A 12,982-nucleotide genomic window follows, 5' to 3' on the forward strand; every position below is an offset into this window, starting at 1 on the left:
CATTGGGGGCCATCCAACATGCCAGGCAGCAAGCCTGGCTGCGGTTTCTTGAAGAGGGCTTGACCATGGGAAATTGAGGTAGATGCATTCTTCCTGGATCTCGCCCCTGTGAGGGTTCTGCCTCGCAGGCCGAGACCATGGCTAGGCTTGCCACCTCCACATGGCCGGGGAATCACCCACGAGCCCAGTGCCGCCATTGGATTCTATTCAGAAGCTATGCATCAGGAATGTATTTCGTGTCCTTCTGTGACGATTGGCATAGAGGACCCCATCAATTCAACGCGACAGAGGTCCTCCCACACGAATCAAGTGCTCCTCCACCAGCAAGCCATCCCGGGGCGTGAGAGGGCAGTCGAAGCGCAAGGCCTTGGGAGAATGGTGATGTGGATGGCAGTATGATTGACCCGGGGTGGTCGACCGATGCAAACAGCGCCAGCATTGAGGTGCAATGCCCATCAAAACGCTAGGGCGCGAGGTCCACCGAGATCACTTCGTCGTCGCCAGCATGGACACCAGGCCATGCACCCTGAGGCTGCCAGGGAGTACCCACAACAACAAATTCCTACAGAATTTTCAGGAGGCTGATTTTCTATCATGAGTTGAGCTCCATAGCACCTCGCCTCCGCCGACGATGCCGTTCGGCCAGGTGGTGGTGGGCCCCCCCGGGTCAGGCAAGTCCACGTACTGCGCGGCCTTGGCCCGGCACCTGGCATCCAGCGGGAGGAGTGTTGCGGTGGTGAATCTGGACCCAGCGAACGACGCCCTGGTGTACGAGGCCGCCCTGGATGTGTCGGAGCTGGTGGGCCTGGAGGCGGTGCAGGAGGAGACGGGGCTGGGCCCTAACGGGGGCCTCATCTGGGCGATGGAGTATCTGGAAACCAACATCGACTGGCTCCTGGATCGGCTAAGACCCCTGACTCAGGGTGAGGAGGGGTGCATGGACTCGTATGGGCCGCCGCCGCAGTGCACCTCTCTGGAGGGGTCGCGGGGATGTGCTGGAGCAGTGCCGCTGGAATGCTCCAGGACCCGTTTTGCATGTGTTTGGGGACACCTGACGGTGACTTCCCACATCTAGCCCTCGCACTCCTCTCCCACAGCGGGCCACTACATCATCCTGGACTGCCCCGGGCAGGTGGAGCTCTTCCAGCTGCACGCCGGCTTCAAGCGCATCCTGGGCACGCTGGAGCGCCAGCTCAGCATGCGCCTGGTGGCTGTCCAGCTCATCGACGCCCACCTGTGCGCCGATGCGGGCAAGTACATGGCCGCCCTCCTGCTGGCCCTGTCCACCATGCTGCACCTGGAGCTCCCCCAGGTCAACGCCTTCTCCAAGTATGACCTGCTGGACCGGCACGGCGACCTGGCCATGAGCCAGGAGTTTTACCTGGAGGCCCACGGGCTGGAGCACCTGGTGGAAAGCATGAGCGTTGGCTTTCCCCCTGCGTTCCAGGATCTGAGCCGGGGGCTGTGCGAGGTGTGTGAGTGGAGGGGATGGGGTTGGGGGCATCATGTGGCATGAGCCCCTGATGGCACGCTGCGGACGAAAGGGACACCTCCGCGCAGAGAGTATTGCATGAGCAGCCACGAGGGAAACTTCGCTGTGTGCCCCTCTCTTTCCTCAGGTGGTGGAGGACTTTGGTCTCCTTAGCTTCCTCCCCTTGGAAGTGGAGAGTGCAGAGAGCATGAAGCGCCTGGTCGCCGTGGCAGACAAAGCTAATGGCTACTACCACATCCCGCCCACCATGGCCTGAATTAGAGCCCACTTTGGGAACTGGGTGGAGGCATTAGCCTGGCAGCCTCAACGCATGCCCAGCTACCACCTCCCATTTGGGTTGGCGTGAGAACGTGGCCTTCAGATGCCTAAACATCTTCATTGCTAGTAATGATTAAAGGTTTACGAATGTATGGCTCCCCTGTTCTGCAAGGCATGGGACCAAAAGGCTGAAGGCGCGCACCGCCTGGTCACACAACTCGGTATTCAAACAGGTGCATCGCGAATGGGATCCCAGCCGGTCACAAAGTCCGCCTCCAGTCCATCCAGCGTCGCCATGTCATCATCAGGAATGGTGATGGAGAATACATTCAGGTTGACCTCCTGCCGCGCAGGCACAGTGGACTTTGGCAGTGACACAAACCCCTTTTGTATGCCCCACCTGGACAGGGGGTTGGAATGGTTGAGGGGGAGGGTTGGTCCTGGTAGAGTGTGCAGCAGGCAAGCCCAACGCTGTATGGCCCACAGATGATGCACAGCTATCGTTGGATGTTATTTGCCCATTTCAATTCTGTGTGTTGCGAGCCTCAACAATACTCCAAAACAGGCCCCACCCGTGACTCTCAGGCCTGTGCAAGCTCCAAGAAGAATCTGTCTCACCGTATCAGGAGCTGGGCTGGCGTCACATTGAGCTTCTGGGCGAGCTGCTTCACGGTTGGGTCATCCAGCTTCTGGCCCTTTGCCAGCGGTGAGTATGCCTGCATGAGGGGGATTGATGATGTGTTGCGAGTGCGCGTGGGTGCACTGACGTGTAGGCACTGAAATCCCAGCGAGAAGCAAGGTGCTGACATGTCTGTCCTCCTATATGACAGAAAAGTGAGCCTGGGAGCCGATGAGACGTAGAGAAGGGCAGTGCGGGAAGCGTACAAACTCTCCCATGAACAGGCAAAAGGACCCCTTGCTGTCTCCACTTCAAACCTTCCACGTTCCCAAGACCCCACACCTCCACAATGATGTCCTTGGACTGGCAGTACTGCACGAGCCTCGGCCACTGCAGAAATGGGTGCAGCTCGATCTGGTTGACGGCGGGGGTGACCTGCGCCGTCTGTGCCAGCTTCTCCAGATGGACCACGCCAAAGTTGGACACGCCGATCGACCTTAGCTTCCCCTGCAGAATGGGAGTTTGGGACGTGATGTGGCAGTTCATAGGAGCTGCTCACCAATCAATGTGCCCAGAAGGGGGCTCTTTCACCCTGCACGCAGTTTGTCCTGAACGCCCCACACCTGGCGATGGTAGCTCTCAAGCACTGCCCAAGTCTCGGCTCGGGTGTCAAGACTACCAGGGGCATGAAGGAGGAAGAGATCGATGTAGTCCAGTCCAAGTTTCTGCAGCAGATGGATGCGAGGAGGGGGGCGGATGGTTGAGGCTGGTTCTATACCATCACATGCTCCATCAAAAAAGAATGCCATTCTCCAAATCTACTTGATAAAGGCTTGATACCAGGGCATTTCTGATCTGTGCTGCTCTCAAAAGGCGACAAGGATCCAGCTTGGATTGCCATGTCCCTTTCCCACTCCTGAAATCCACCCCACCTTCAGGCTCTCGTCAATCGCAGCCTGCGCCCGACTCTTTCCCCAGTTCCTTATGCTAAGCTTGCTGGTGACAAAGATGTCTTTTCGTGGAATGCCGGAATCCCGGACGGCCCTGCCGAGCAGTGAGAGCACGAATGCTGAAGAGGGTGAGGTGTCCTATTGAGAAACCAGCCTTCAAGGGGGGGCCCACGCAGGTTCAGTCACTTCCCAAGGTCCCAGACGAGGGACCCACCTTCCAACATCACTCTCGTTGCCGTAGACCTGGGCGGTGTCGATGTGCCTGTACCCCAGTCGCAGCGCGGAGAGGACAGCCTCGTAAGCCTGGGCTCCTGGTTCGCAGAGGTAGACCCCCAGTCCGACCACCGGGATGGTGTGTCCTGCGAGAATCGAGAGTACTCTGGCTCGATCATTTCCACATTTACCATTCATTCAACCACTGAATTCCCTTCCCTAGATCCCTCGCACCGGAGTTCAGCTTGAGCACCGCATGGGCGGGGTCCAGGACCTCCGTATCGACGTCGCCCTCGCCTAGCACGTGCACGTCCATGCACCCCAGCTGCTGTGCAGAACTGACCCAGGCTGCTGTAATGCGCTGGTATGCAGCCTCTAGAAGGCCCGTGCTTGCAGAGGAGGGTTGAGGTGTGTTCTGGGGCTCGACACCCATCCAGCGGGTGGCGAGGTGGTGCCTGACCTTCCGGTGTTGCACAGAAAACTTTCCGAAACACCCTGCCACAGTGCCCAGCACCGCGTAATGAGAATAGATTGTAGTGTCGGATCATCAGCAGTCTGTTGTCCCCGCCGCGGTGTCTAGTTGTATGTATTACGGGCTGGGCCCCGTGCAAGTATATTTGGGCGCGATCTCCCCAAGCTGTAAAGTTGCCGCCTCAAACCAGGGCATCCTCGTTCGGACCACGCATGGCTGATTAATCGCCATTGCTCATGAGTCGGCTTCGATCTGTCACCACGACTCTGGTGCAGACACTGAGCCGGCTCGGGGGATCGACGCCGACCCCACACTCCAACCTGTCGCGCATGAGAGGCTGCCGCACATTCATGGAGGTGAGCTCGGGATTCCTGCGGTCACCTAATGATATGCATTTTGGATTATGGCAGGAGATGTGATGTGTTCACCTGCCCTACCCTCCACCCCGGCAGGACCAATCTTTCACGGGCAACCCCCTGGTCCGGGGCCTGCGCCGGGGGGCCACCCTGGAGACCGCCCTGCGCAGCCCCGGGGCCCGGTTCCTGCCCGTCTCCGAGCGCAGGGTGGGCGTGGACCCCGACGGGGGCCTGGCCTGGCTGACGCCAGGGAGCCTGGCCGGCGCGGGCCTGCGGCTGGACCCGGGCGCGGAGCACCTGGCCGCGCAGGGTGACATCGAGCTCCCGCTCTACACCCTGGGCCTGGACCGCGAGGCCTGGCACTTTGCGGTGGATGTCTCGAGCCTGGGACCTGAAGCCCCCGCCCTGCCCCGCCTGGCTGAGGTGCGCAGCCTCATGCCCCTCCTGCCCACCGACCAGCTGGCGATCGCGGGGCAGGCGGTGGCGCTGGCGCAGTGGCACGCCGCCCACGCGTTTTGTCCCCGGTGCGGGGCCCCCACGCGATCGGCAGAGGGCGGCGCGCGGCGCCAGTGCCAGGGCGACGCGGCGCACCGCCTCTACCCGCGCACCGACCCGGTGGTCATCATGCTGGTGGAAAGCGCGGACGGCAGTGCGGCGCTGGTGGGGCGACCCCTCAACTACCGCGCAGGCAATATGCTGACCTGCCTGAGCGGGTTTGTGGACCAGGTAAATGGGGGGTTGGGGGGGGGGGGGGTGGAGGGGGAATGGTGCTTGGATGCTCTGGGGTGTGCAGAGGAGATTCTGGCGCGCCTCGACCCAGCCTGCCCTCGAAACGGGCAGCGTCTCCCTACATTGCCCTTCGTCTGCGAAAACACACAGGGCGAGTCCATCGAGGAGGCCGTTTTGCGCGAGGTGGCTGAGGAAGCCGGGCTGAAGCTGGCGAGGGTGGAGATCCTGGGATCCCAGCCTTGGCCCATAGGTGTCTTGTTGGGAAAGGGTGCGGCATACCTACTTGTCATGTAGCAGTACGCGAGACGGTTGTGTGTGTGTGTGGCTGTCTGCATGCATCTCGCACCCAGTGTCTCCTACCAAGACACTCCTTCCCTCCACCTTTCCCAGGTCGAGGCGGGTCCTGCGAGCTCATGATCGGGTGCGTCGCAAAAGCCACCAGCAACGACATCGACATGGACGCAGCTGAGATGGCTATCGTGCAGTGGTTGCCGCGGGAAGGTGAGGCACTGAATAGATGGCTGGGAGGGTGGCATGCAGCTCCCCGCAAGTGCCATGGGCGAGATTCCGCCGGCACCCTTGCGGTGCCAGCGATGCGGCATCCTTCCACTGCTTTCATCTCAACCTATGGGCAGAGGGCCGCCCCTCACAGCCATCCCATGCCCCCACCACCCTCTTCTCGCAGACGTGCGCAAGGCTCTCAAAAACAGCGGCAGCGCCGCCAGCCCCCTGAATGGCGGCAATGGGGCCGGCATGCCCTTCTTCCTGCCGCCACCCTATGCCATAGCCCACCACCTGCTCAAGAGCTGGGCAGAGAGGGATGGGTCCTGGTTTGCAGAGGCCCAGACCCCAGCGCTCGCCCGCATCTGAGGCAGCGCGCCCGTGGCAGCAATTGCTGGGCTTTGGAGGCTGAGAGGAGGGGTTGTCCTGTTTGCTCCTCGTCGCCAACCACCAGCCGGGCTTCACGCATACCACCCCCCCAACGTAGTTTTTCGCTTCATGCTGCCCATGGTCACACCAGCGCTCCAACTCGTCTAGCAGTGCCAGCAGCACGCTGACAATAATTGGAATCTGTACACAACCTGCCGCAGGTTAAAGTTCCAAACGAAAGTCCTTCTGCTAAGTACATGTAATATCATGAGACTGACCATTAGGGAAAATGGGGAGGAGTACGGAAGCATGCTAAAATAATCAACCCTTGCAGTGCCTTTGCGAATCAATCTTTCTGAAGCCACACTCTGTCCCGAATTTGTTGCGGGCTGGATCCGTGAAACTCGTCCACCTTCCGGCCACGCCGGAAAATGGAGAGGGTCGGGGTGAAGGTCACATGTGAGGCTGCAGACTGCATGTAATCCACCTGAGCCACGGCAAACTCCATCTCCTGGCTCTGTGCACGGTGCGTGTCATGGTTGTGGATGCGTGTGAGAGAATGAGCTTTGAACAGTTGGTCTGGCCACCTTCACCGATGAGGGAACAATGGAGGGGTGTAATAGCACACAATCCTGCCACCCGGGCTGCAGAAACTGGCCTCTCACACACCTCGCCGGCCAGGCGCAGAAAGTTTGGGAACAGCGCCTGACAGTGGGTGCACCAGCTGGATCCAAAATTTACCACAGCCTGTCAGGGGATGGTGGGGAGGGCCGCCCATTCGTCACTTTACACTGTAACATTCACCACACCTTTGTCATGTCTGTACCACACACAAAAATCTCACAATTTTGCTCTTGTTCACGTTGAGGAAGGTCTCCATGTCCTCATCGGTGCGCAGGCCCGTCATATTGGAAGTGATCATGGTCAGGCCTCCACTCTGGCTCGCCTCGGGATGCATTGCCTGCGCAGCGTCTCAATACGCACGACATCTAGATACTGCCAAAGCAGGGTAAACGAATATGCACCCAACAGTATACGCTGTATGCAACCCCTGAACTCACAGGGGACTTCCCAGCCACCGGCGGCATCTCCTTCACCGAGGAACACTCCCCTCTTTATTTAGGACAAATAAAACATATGAAGTTTCTATAGATATTGATAGTGATAAACGATCAATAGGACGCCCTTTTCGTTCTCTAGATGTGTCCTCCCATCGTTTCGATGAGGTCAGGTCTCGCGCGCTGTTTCTCGCAACGTCAACCCCAAACCTCGAATTCCTCGCCATGCCTACAGCAGGACAGGGACACACCTGCACACCAGGATGGAAGCAAGCTGCGCCGAAAGGAAGACAAGGGTTGGTGCACAGTCCCATGCAAGGCAGAGCGGGACAGCCAGGGCGAGTGGCAGAGGCGCGAGGGGCGACGGGGCCCTCAGCGTCCAGAGGCACCCGCACGTCATCAGGATCAGCAGCGGGGCATTCAGCAGGAGCAGGGCAGGCCCGAAGACGAGGCACAGACCGGCGGTGAGTTTCGGCAGCGGGATGGGGCCGGGTGGGGCACCGGCGGCTTCACCCGCGGCCAGCACCCAGGCGGCGGCAGCGACAGCCAGAACGCCCGCCTCACCGATGCGTTCGGCGGAGAGCCGTGGCAAGCACAGCGCGCCAGCCGCCCCGAGGTGGCACGCCAGGTGGACGCTGAGGGCGTGCCTCAGGGACAGGGCTGCAAGGCTGGGCAATCCAACGACCGTGTGGGAACTGGGATTGGGATCCGCATCCTCGGAATGCCCTAGCTCAAGAGCGAGTGCAACAAGGCAGGCGATTCCTGCGGCGAGAAGTGCAGCTCCGTCCACAACGTGGCGCCCGCCCGCCGGCCAGTACATGGAGCTGGCGTGGTGCAGGCGCTCCTCTAGGTTGCTCAGTGCGCGCAGGCTGCCTTCCATGCTGCGCAGCGCCTGGCGCATGGCGCCCCGGTCCGAGGGCTCGGGCAGTGGCCAGTCCAGGGTCGCGGCGTCCGTGCCCGCCTCTAGGAAGACGGCGTGCAGGCCGTCTCCCGCCCCCGCCGCCGTGGCGAGGAAGGAGCGCAGGGTGGGTTCCAGGACTGCCCACGTGAAGATCCCGGCCCGGTCGAAGCGGGCGGGGCCGGGGGTAAGCTCGGCGACCCTCGACAGCGTCGCGGCGAGGTCAGCATTGGGCAGGCGCCCAGACCTGCCGTGGAGCCGCATGCCCAGCACGGCAGGCGTCGAATCCTGGACCGAGGCCAGGGAGAAGACCGCGGCGCCGTGCAGGCTCGTGGGCGGGGGAAATGCCAACTGCGAGGCCGGGCCATGGGGTGGGCGACTGTGGGCCGCCAGGAGCGCCTATTTGGGTTGGTTGAATGGAGCAGGAGGGGAGTGTTTGTGTGGCTGGTTGGGTGGGCAATAACTTGGTCCTGGGGCATGCGGATGGACTCCCGTCCCCACATAACCCTGCCCTGCCGCCTTACCTCGAGTGCCTGCCGGGCTCGCACCACGTCCCTGCCATCGACCAGCGCCACGCCCAGACCCTTCGCCAGCCAGTCTGCGTCCAAAAAGTGCTCGGTCAGCACGGCAAGGAGCCCCGCCGCAGCCGCGGCCGAGGAGCAATCATGGTACTCGAGGACCAGAGCCATGCCTTCAGCCCCCCAGTCCCGCTTTGGCGGCACCATCGTGTGCATGAGCACACCCTGGACCATCAGCAGACCGGGGGGTTGTCTGTTTATTGTATCCTCCCAGGCCGCAGCAAGGGCAGGCACGCCGCAGTTCGTGAGATTACCCCGGGTCGGGCCATGCCGCACGACACGCTGAACCTGCAGGGCTCGAACGACCTCCGCCTCCCTGAGGGTGTAGGCCAGGTCGAAGGGCGCCGGTGGTCAGGAGACCGGGCTCATGGGCGTAGTCATGCGCATGGGTGGAGCACGTGCGCCCACCCACGCAGCGACCCACCTGATGCCAGAGGCCGCTCCTCCCACCAGCAGGGCCCTCTCATCCAGCCGCAGGGGCTCCGCCAACAGAGCGGGGAATAGGATCAGTATAGCTGCAGCACATGCCAGGAGTCCAACTTGCACGTGGCTCAGATGCTTCCGCAGCCATCGGCACCGTGCATGCGCTTCAGCCATTGCAGTGAATGGGAGGGTCACTCTGACCGCCAGGCCCCTGCATCCGCTCCAGCATCTCCCAGTGGACTTTCCCTAGGTGATCTACTACATTCCAATCGCAGTACATCAGGGATCCGTACAAGAGGTATACCGTGACATCGACATCCGCAGGTCAGTTCGTATTCCATGCGCGGGCTCTCGGGCGCGAGAATCTGTGCGCGCGTGGGTCCTCCAACGCTGCCGTGTATTTGCAGCAACATACTCGCAGTCCATGCAACGATTGAAGACAAAATACGAAACAGGAGTAGCTAGGAGACTCAATGACGCTCCACGACGAGGTGGGCTTGCCGGCGGGGTCCAGTGTTCTGCCTGACATCCACGGTCGTTCGGTGAGGGATACCCCAGCCTGTCGCACAACAACACATGACCCATTTACGTAGCCCCATACCACATGCATGCCATATCAGGTGGAGATTGAGGATATGGACTGGAACGAAGAGCTGCAGGCCTTTACGTACGAGTGTCCGTGTGGCGACCTGTTCCAGATTTCCATGGAGGAGCTGGAGGCCGGTGAGGAGGGGAGCGGCGGTGAACCTACGGGATCGGAATTTCGGAGCTGGTGTCACTGAACAAACTCCGGCCATTGCTCCAGGGGGCCGGGACGAGGGAGCTGGTCCATCTCACACGGGAAGCACTGGCCTCCAGCGGGCATGCGTGGGGCTCTGACGCCGGCTTTCCGCACTTTTCTCCACAGGTGAAGAGATCGCGCACTGTCCGTCCTGCTCCCTGTACGTGCGAGTCATCTACGACCCAGAGGACTTTAGCCAGAAGGCCTCCCTTCCTGGCCCGGAACCCATCCTCGTCGCCTGAGCGAGAAGGGGGTTCCTTCCAGCACGCCGTCCCACGCGAGAAGTACATGTCGACGCCCAAAATGACCTTTGGTCCACCCAGCCTTCAACTCCTCCTCCTCCTCGCGGCCTGCTGGACCGCATCACCTTGCACCGGTCTGGCACTCGCACCTCGCCGCCTGCGCCTGTCGCGGGGGCCCAGCGACTCGTCGCCCCTCACCATCACCTGGGCCACGGAGGGCGGCCTCCTGCCCGCCGCCGTCTGTGTGGAGTGGGAGGCTGCCTTGCCGGCTGCTGGGAGGGGCCTGGACCAGCCGAGGCTGGGTCCTGGCCCTGCTCCCCAGCAGCGCTGCGCCAGTGGTGCCAGCACGCCATTCCACGACCCCGGCGTGAATGCAACCACCCAGGTCGTCCACAGCATGGAGCTGCGGGGCGTGGATTTGCCTCCCGGACACCCCTTCAGGTACCGCGTGGCGACGGTTGACGCCGCGGCAGCAGTGGTCGTCGCCGCGGCAGCGGTGTGGTCGCCATGGCAGGCAGCCCATGTGCCGGGGAGCAACGATGAGGAGGTGGGCGGGGTGACCGACGGTGGTCCATTGTTCAGTGGGCAGTCCTTCCATGTCCACATCCCCGCACATCTCAGTGGCTCCTTGGTGAAGCCTTCTTTGCTCAGCAACCACCTCTTCGCTCCTTCCTTCTCGACCACAGACCCGCCTCCTGGTGCTGGGCGACATGGGGCTGTACAACGCCCCCGCGCTGCCTGCCCTGATTCAGGATGCTGAGTCGGCGGCCCAGGCCGGCGCCCCCTTCCATGCCGCCCTGCACGTCGGCGACCTGGCCTACGACCTGCACTCCTATGGAGGGTCCCGCGGGTCGCGCTTTCTGGAAGCCGTGCAACCCCTCGCCGCCTCCCTGCCCTACATGGTGGCTCCCGGGAACCACGAGGCCGGGCCACACAACTTCACTCACTACAGGTGTGTGTTGCGGGCGTGTGGGGTGTGGGAAATGGGGTGAGGCTCGGGACTGGGGTTGAGAGGAGCATTCGCATGTGACTCCGACCCCAACAGTGTGGTCCGCAGGGATCTGCACCGTTTCACACTCCAACACCTCTGCTGACCTGTGATCGGCATCAGACCGCCATCCAAGCACACAGGTCACTGTTCCGCATGCCGGACCAGGGGGTGACGGAGAACCTGTACTACTCCTTTGATGTGGGACTGGTGCATGTCATGGTATACAACACAGGTGTGTAGGCTGTTTCCTGGTTGTGAGCAGGAAGGGGCCACACATCTGCGTTCCGGGGGGAGCAAGCTGTTTTGAGCTTTTACGGCATGCACGTGGATGGCAGCGCACGCTTATGCTTCCTCTTGTTGACTTGGACAGCTGCCAGCCCCACTGGCCCATGTCAGGCTCAACTCCGGATGAAGCTCCAGTTCCCTTGCACATGCGCAGAGGTCTTCTTCTGGCCAGACTACTTTTGGGAGCCTCACATGGAGGCCATGCTGGCTTGGATGGAAGCTGACCTGCAGGTGGGCACGCTGTGATAATGCAGCTTGCGGACTTTTCCCAAGCGCGTACCACACCTTGCCGTGATTGTGTACATCCTCTCTTCACACCAAAGCTTTGCCTCCTCCTTGTTTTTGACCCTACTGGCTCCCCTGGCGTGCTGTGTGCAGGCTGCTCAAGCACAGCGTGCCAAGCACCCTTGGATCCTGGCAGTGGGCCATCGACCCATGTACTGCGCTGCCCCACTGGGCAGCACAGGACGCTGCCACGAGGAAAGCGAGGCGAGCAGGAATGGAGTGCCCTCCCAGTGCCCACACAACAACCCCTTGGCCTGCAAGCCGGAGCCTGGACGGCGTGCTTTCCCAGTTGAGCCCCTCTTCCAAGCATATGGAGTGGACCTTGCAGGTGCTGGGCCACTGTGTGGGTGGGAAACATTTGGGTGTTGAATTCGACAAGGTGGGACTCAGTGTGGGGCGAATGGTTCAGCTGAATCTGTTGGTATGGCAGAAGCAATGGTGCACAGCTCTGCTGGAGGCTCGTGATGTCGATTGTTCGCTTCCGCATGCGAGGGCTGCATTGGGAGGTACCAACCCACAGAACATGCTCATGAATGTCGCCTGCCCTGCCTTCATCAGGTTGCATGATGTCCACATCCCCACCCCCACCCCACCCCCGGCCATTTGCAGTGTATGGGCACATCCATGACTATGAGCGCTACCTCCCCGTCCTGAACTACACGGTGAGCGGCAGCGTCGAGCGTCGAGCAGACAATGCTACCGTGTATGTGTCGCCTGGCGCCACCGTGCACATCACGGCAGGGGGCGCCGGCAACAGCGAAATGCGGAAGGGGGAGTGCCCTCCACCCCAGGGGGCCTGCAGGTGGGTGATACAGGGGAATGCGGGAAGCGAGGCACGTTTGAGTGTGTGGGGCGCAATCCAGGGAGTGGATACGCATGGCGATGCGCGTGGACATCTCATTTGTGGTGCCCAGCTTCCCTTCGCCCCCTCTACCTCTGATCTTCCCTCCTCACACCCCACATGGCTCATGGTCTCGCAGTCCCCACGCCACATGGTGCGCTTTCCAGTCCGGGTTCGCGCCGCGGGGATGCCAGGGCGCAGACCACAGCTATGGGAGGCTCACTGCGCTCAACTCCACACATCTCCATTGGGTCCAGTGGAGTCACACGTTTGACCGCGTGGTGGATGACTGGTGGATCGTGAGCCCCAGCCATGGGCCCTTTGCGTAAAGGCCAAGGCTGGCCAAGATGGACCTCGCTGCCAGCAAGGTCCAAGACCTTTCGCTGCCTGCGCCCTGCTTCAAACTGCCTGGTGTGCTCAGCGATCTCCAGGCTGTGTACCACGATCCTCAATAGGCACTGCATTGGTTTGAGGCGTGTCAATGCTGGTGGTGGCCTGCCAAGAGCCCAGAGTGGCAGCCGTTCATTGTTGAAAACCTGCAGAGCATGAATCTGTACAACGATTATGTTAATTCTTTACGGTCTGGCTTTTGTATATCACCAGCAACTTTAGAGTGCTGAAGGGTTGTGAGCTGACGGAAC

General features: G+C 61.2%; 7 protein-coding genes across 7 annotated transcripts; 4 read left to right on the top strand and 3 right to left on the bottom strand.

The window, feature by feature from the left end:
- Nucleotides 1-631: 631 nt before the first annotated feature.
- Nucleotides 632-1,748, top strand: F751_3981 (GPN-loop GTPase 2; the record flags this gene model as incomplete). Its single annotated transcript, XM_011399891.1, has 3 exons — nucleotides 632-923; nucleotides 1,098-1,471; nucleotides 1,620-1,748. The coding sequence occupies 3 exons, from the start codon at nucleotides 632-634 to the stop codon at nucleotides 1,746-1,748; spliced, it is 795 nt and encodes a 264-aa protein (XP_011398193.1).
- A 227-nt stretch (nucleotides 1,749-1,975) lies between these two features.
- F751_3982 (putative oxidoreductase C2F3.05c) lies at nucleotides 1,976-3,848 on the bottom strand (the record flags this gene model as incomplete). The annotated part of the gene is made up of 7 exons (XM_011399892.1): nucleotides 1,976-2,150; nucleotides 2,369-2,466; nucleotides 2,712-2,876; nucleotides 2,993-3,094; nucleotides 3,302-3,413; nucleotides 3,534-3,678; nucleotides 3,767-3,848. The coding sequence occupies 7 exons, from the start codon at nucleotides 3,846-3,848 to the stop codon at nucleotides 1,976-1,978; spliced, it is 879 nt and encodes a 292-aa protein (XP_011398194.1).
- Nucleotides 3,849-4,240: 392 nt separating this feature from the next.
- F751_3983 (Nudix hydrolase 19, chloroplastic) lies at nucleotides 4,241-5,959 on the top strand (the record flags this gene model as incomplete). Its single annotated transcript, XM_011399893.1, has 5 exons — nucleotides 4,241-4,360; nucleotides 4,457-5,086; nucleotides 5,240-5,339; nucleotides 5,480-5,590; nucleotides 5,775-5,959. The coding sequence occupies 5 exons, from the start codon at nucleotides 4,241-4,243 to the stop codon at nucleotides 5,957-5,959; spliced, it is 1,146 nt and encodes a 381-aa protein (XP_011398195.1).
- Nucleotides 5,960-6,305: 346 nt separating this feature from the next.
- F751_3984 (Thioredoxin-like 3-3) lies at nucleotides 6,306-6,881 on the bottom strand (the record flags this gene model as incomplete). The annotated part of the gene is made up of 3 exons (XM_011399894.1): nucleotides 6,306-6,476; nucleotides 6,629-6,706; nucleotides 6,804-6,881. 3 exons carry the CDS (start codon nucleotides 6,879-6,881, stop codon nucleotides 6,306-6,308), a joined length of 327 nt encoding a protein of 108 aa, XP_011398196.1.
- Nucleotides 6,882-7,215: 334 nt separating this feature from the next.
- On the bottom strand, nucleotides 7,216-8,640 carry F751_3985 (hypothetical protein; the record flags this gene model as incomplete). The annotated part of the gene is made up of 3 exons (XM_011399895.1): nucleotides 7,216-7,291; nucleotides 7,413-8,314; nucleotides 8,440-8,640. The coding sequence occupies 3 exons, from the start codon at nucleotides 8,638-8,640 to the stop codon at nucleotides 7,216-7,218; spliced, it is 1,179 nt and encodes a 392-aa protein (XP_011398197.1).
- A 749-nt stretch (nucleotides 8,641-9,389) lies between these two features.
- On the top strand, nucleotides 9,390-9,939 carry F751_3986 (Diphthamide biosynthesis protein 3; the record flags this gene model as incomplete). Its single annotated transcript, XM_011399896.1, has 3 exons — nucleotides 9,390-9,458; nucleotides 9,537-9,639; nucleotides 9,824-9,939. The coding sequence occupies 3 exons, from the start codon at nucleotides 9,390-9,392 to the stop codon at nucleotides 9,937-9,939; spliced, it is 288 nt and encodes a 95-aa protein (XP_011398198.1).
- A 397-nt stretch (nucleotides 9,940-10,336) lies between these two features.
- F751_3987 (Iron/zinc purple acid phosphatase-like protein) lies at nucleotides 10,337-12,670 on the top strand (the record flags this gene model as incomplete). The annotated part of the gene is made up of 5 exons (XM_011399897.1): nucleotides 10,337-10,486; nucleotides 10,626-10,891; nucleotides 11,071-11,162; nucleotides 12,110-12,302; nucleotides 12,481-12,670. 5 exons carry the CDS (start codon nucleotides 10,337-10,339, stop codon nucleotides 12,668-12,670), a joined length of 891 nt encoding a protein of 296 aa, XP_011398199.1.
- Nucleotides 12,671-12,982: the final 312 nt, after the last annotated feature.

This window comes from Auxenochlorella protothecoides (genome assembly GCF_000733215.1).
Source record: "Auxenochlorella protothecoides strain 0710 unplaced genomic scaffold scaffold43, whole genome shotgun sequence".
In the NCBI taxonomy this organism is placed as follows: Eukaryota; Viridiplantae; Chlorophyta; class Trebouxiophyceae; order Chlorellales; family Chlorellaceae; genus Auxenochlorella; species Auxenochlorella protothecoides.